This window comes from Belonocnema kinseyi, chromosome 1 (assembly GCF_010883055.1).
Source record: "Belonocnema kinseyi isolate 2016_QV_RU_SX_M_011 chromosome 1, B_treatae_v1, whole genome shotgun sequence".
Classification (NCBI taxonomy): Eukaryota; Metazoa; Arthropoda; class Insecta; order Hymenoptera; family Cynipidae; genus Belonocnema; species Belonocnema kinseyi.
The window spans coordinates 110,485,254-110,489,967 of record NC_046657.1 but is presented as its reverse complement, the minus strand read 5'-3'; the positions used below and the strand labels follow the sequence as shown (position 1 = coordinate 110,489,967).

Genomic DNA, 4,714 nt, shown 5'->3' with positions numbered 1-4,714 from the left:
AGTATAAATTTTAATTTCAAAAAATTAATTATATTTTTATAACCAATAAGTTAAGGAAGTTGTCCTGCGGGCAGTAGGTTTCGAAGGAAATTTATTTGATCACAAAAAATCGCAATATTATTATCGATGACATTGAAAAGAGAAAATATTATATTTCATGAACAAAATCTGAAATATTCCTTTTATCAAATTTTTAAAAATGATTTCATTTTATTCTATGAAAGCTTGTTTTTGTTTGAAAAGAATTTTCCATAACCTTGCCACATACAATTTTTAAAGTAAATTCTTAAATGCATCACATTTTCAATAAATAATAAAACGAAAAGAAAAAAATATTAAAAAAAAATACTTGGCATTAGTTTATTTAATAAAAACGGATTCAGCAAAGTTTTATAAAATTTTTTTCTCGAGAAACTAAGCTTTCATACAAAAAATTCAATCCTTTTTTAATGTACTAAGAAGCCATAAGAAAAAAAGTTCAATAAAAGTATAAAAAAATAATAAAAATATTTCAATAAATATTTTTCGTATCTTTCAAATTTTTCTATAGGATCTTTTCTTTCTATGGAAATACCATCAATAATAATGTCCCAATTCTTGAAAGAATAAATAATTAAATACATTTTTCTCGAGACCAGCTTTCCCGCAAAACTATCTTCAATATATTTTACATCAAATTTTCTGTTTAATTTTTTTTCACAGTTTCACTTTATCTTCCTGGATTAGGGTAGATATAATAAAAATCTCGAACAATATCGAAATCTAGAAATGAATCACAAGTAGTCTCCACTTTCACTGTCGCGTAAAAAAAATATTCAAAGTCCGGATCACGCGTTTTATTCGTAACCGATTTTGGACCCACCGTCTTCATGATGACAATGTGATGATAAAAATTGGAAAACGGCAATTAATTTCAATATAAAAAAACTTGCTTAGACGAAAGCAAGTACGTGATACCGAGGATGCACCAAGTTTTCTGTCTTTATATAGTCGGAAAATCGCATTAGCCCCTCTCACCACTTTCAGCTCATTGGTCTCCTCTTCCAGGATGCATCATCTGCATTCACCAGATTAAAAGGAAAAAATTCACTTTTCTCAGGAATAAAAGAATTTTTTCGATTTTATTACATTTTTCAAAATAGGGAGAAAAAATGTAAAAATCGTCAAAGAAAGTGTCAATGCTTTTTACAAGTATCATTCTTATGACTAATATTTGCTTTAATATTTTTAAAAAGTTACGTAACAGAAAAAAGTGAAGTACATCAGGAAAAGTGATATATTGTCATAAAAATTTTTCACACAAAAATCCTATTAACAGAAAAAGTAGAACATTTTTTTATATATATATCTCCGAATGAAATCAGAGAAAAAGTGAAAAATAAAAGCATTTATGGGAAAAGCAAAACTTAAAAAAAATATATTTTCAAGACGAAATACATGTTGCACATGAAAAGCAAAAAAAGCTACAAAAATAAGTTTCATATTCAGAAAACTCAGCATTCGTGATAAAATAACATTGAACACGAATTCTCTGGTGGCTGTTAGGATCAGTGTAAATAGTCTTTATTGCATATATTAAATATAATTACTTGTCACTAATTAGTAATTAGCCGATTCAGTGATTTGCATAATATGAATGAATCAACATTTGTGATTAAAATGTAATTTAAATACTTTCTTTTTCATAAGCTATAATTATTTTGTCTTATTTCACATTATAGAAATAAATCTGTTTAAAAAAGAGTGAATAAAAAAAGTAAGGAACCAAAAAATAAAAAGAATGACAAGAAATTAAACATACTTTCGAAAAAATTCTCTGACAGTTCCAGGTTTTTCCATGTATATAAAAATGTGCTGACAATTCAAGCTTTTCCGGGGTTTCCAGGTAGGCTAAACACCCACTCTCCATTTTAAAATGCTTTTTTTCTAAAATAGTAAAATATTAAAATTTCGTGAGGGCGTTATGAGCAAAAAAGATTACATAGATGGCACATCTGAGGAATAAATCTTGGATTATTAGAAGATTAAGAATTGATTCTCTATAAATTATTGCTAAAGACTTTAAAAGTCGACCTCGAGAGCAACCTTAACAAACAAGTCTAACGATCGCAAAAGTCCTTTTTTTTCTACGTCTCTGAAATCCATGGATGATTATAGATTACAGATTGGTTCGTCTCTGCACGCAACTCGCCTAGAAAGTCTACTAATAGTGGCTTAATAGCGCTATCGTGAATGAGATAATTCGATTACGTTTGCCATTTTCGATCTATTACCGCGGTTACGAGAATATTGCGCGGTTCCTCCTCCAATTGTTTTTTTCCTTTCCTTTTGTTTACTTTGCCCTGAACACCCTATTGCAAATTTTTTTTGTCAAATATAAAAGATAAAAGACAATATGAAAAAAAATTGAAAGGAAATGAAAGATATGCCATAAAGGTCTAACCCACAAATTTTCAAAAATAAGATTATTAATTAAAAAATCAAAAAATTTAATACACATACTGACGAAACTACTTTTTCCCATTTTTAAATTATATTGTCCTTAGTATGTCATTAATGTCTAATTGTAAATTTGCGTTTAGGCCTTTATGCACATGCGCAGCTTTTTTTTAAATTAAAAATTCTATTTTTTGGTTACTGCTAAAATTTGTTTCATTATATTCAAATGTGCAACCTCGAACAAATGAAATCCTCTCTCCATTTTTCAACCCTAATACTATTTTACAATCCAAATTTTTTGGTTTGATCCATTAACTCAATAGATAAAAAGTCAATTTCACTTTTCTTTTTAAATATAAATTTCGATTTTTTATCACCAATCAACTCTGATAAAACGTACCCCACGAGCAAAAAAAAACAACTCCCTTCATTTTCCCAAAGCCTTATATCCTACCGCGAATAGTGAAAGCTTTTCTTTAAGTTACAGAATTATTTATTATAATGAATTTAACTTTTTTATTTTTGTCATATTTCATACTAAACTATTTAGGAATTAATTCTTAACGAAATTGCAGATATTTCTTAAAATCATAATTTTTTTATTCGCCTTTTTTATTATCCTATATAGTTTGACACAAAATGGAATTTTTCATTATTTGTTGTGCAATTAAAATTTGAATTTTCGATTTTCCAAGAAAATAAAAAAATTAGTTATGATAATCGTGTAGGGTTTTCAACAAGCAATGTTTTTCTTTTCTAGGCTTTTTTCATATTGTGCGTGGTTTGGCTTCAGATTTTGAATTTCGATTGATTTTTTACATTTTGAAAATGATATGACTCTGAGAATTTTCTTTATATCGAGAAAATTCATTAGGATAAATTGTTTGTATTTTTTAATATTATAAATATCTGCACATGGAGTTTTCAAATTCAGAAAAAAGTGGTCTCAAAAATTTTTTAAATGCGCTCACTTCTTGAATGGTTATCAAAAATGGCTGGTGAACAAACTCGTATGTTCTTTTAGGACCTAAAAAAAGTGTGCCATAGATTTGATCCGTTCATTTTTTCGAGAGTTATCGTGTTTAAGGCCGGACGGACAGACAGACAGACGCTATCGTAAACACTTCATTTTCGGATTAAGGGGGTCTCTAAATGTGGAGGTCCGGTGAAAAACTGTGTTGTCAAATTTCGAACAATTCTAATACTTTCCTAATCATAAACGATGAGAATTTAAAAAAAAAATTATATCAAGAAAGATGAATTTTTAACCAGATAGTTGAATTATGCTTCAGTGTCTCGTCCTCAAGATCACTTGTAGTAGCGCCAGCTGCTCGGTTATGATCACAAATTTTAAAGGATAAGAAATTTAAGAAATTCATAGTTTTCCGCCATACGGGGGCTCCATCCACTACCATGTCCCGATCTTCATTCGTTTCTGTTGTGCGGTTATGATCAGAATGCGTTATCATTTTTTCTAAAACTTTTATTAATTTGTGTTCGCGATTTCTCAAAAATGGCGAATTCGCCATCCCAAAAAATCGTTGAACAACCGAGTTCACCGACAAAAGCTCAATTACTTGCTCAGATGCAAGTTTTACAAGAACAATACGCGCGTACCGAAACTAACCTCAAAATGCTCGCGTCGCGTCATAGAAGTTCGGCATCGCGTCGTTCAAGTTCAATTTCCGGTTCAATTAAGGAGAAATCTCACAATAGAAAATGGAGGCGTGATTTTTCTCCGGAATATGAAGGGACCTCGAAGGGAAGAGAACATCATTATCGTCAGTATTCGCCGGAGGGTCATCATCGTCGTGAGCAGAGTGTAACCTCCGCTGAATCAAGAGGTTCAAGATCCACGAGACACGCATAGCGTACCCCGAGAGGGACGTCAGATTGTGATCTAAAAAGCGAGAAAACAGACGGCAAGAGCGATACCCTAGAGGTTCGACCGCCGATTATTCTAGTTCCGAAAGGTCTCGATCTCGCTCACCGAGAGTCAAAAAGCGTGCCGCCGAACATTGACCCTCAAAAGAAGCTTCTCAAACATGTAAGTTCCCAGAAACAATAGAACTATTCCCTGTCGAGCCAGAAAAGATTAAAGAAGATCTTGTTGACCCCGGAATCATGGATCTGTTAGGCGATGTTCCGGACCAAACGGTGGAACGTCCACCTTTGCATTCATTTTTAGCGAAACAATGGCCAATCATTGTGCAAAAAGGGTTGTCAAAGGAGATGAAAGAAGAACTTTTCAAGAAATACCTAACGCCATCTAATT

General features: G+C 31.4%; 1 protein-coding gene across 1 annotated transcript in view; it reads right to left on the bottom strand.

The window, feature by feature from the left end:
• The window catches only part of LOC117167581 (flexible cuticle protein 12-like), a 4,150-nt gene extending 3,194 nt beyond the window's left edge, over positions 1-956 (bottom strand). The window contains exon 1 of the mRNA XM_033352636.1: positions 863-956. Within this exon, the coding sequence (XP_033208527.1) occupies positions 863-871 (9 nt within the window). The 5' untranslated portion in view covers positions 872-956. The remainder of the gene's footprint in view (positions 1-862) is intronic.
• Between the last annotated feature and the right edge of the window lie 3,758 nt (positions 957-4,714).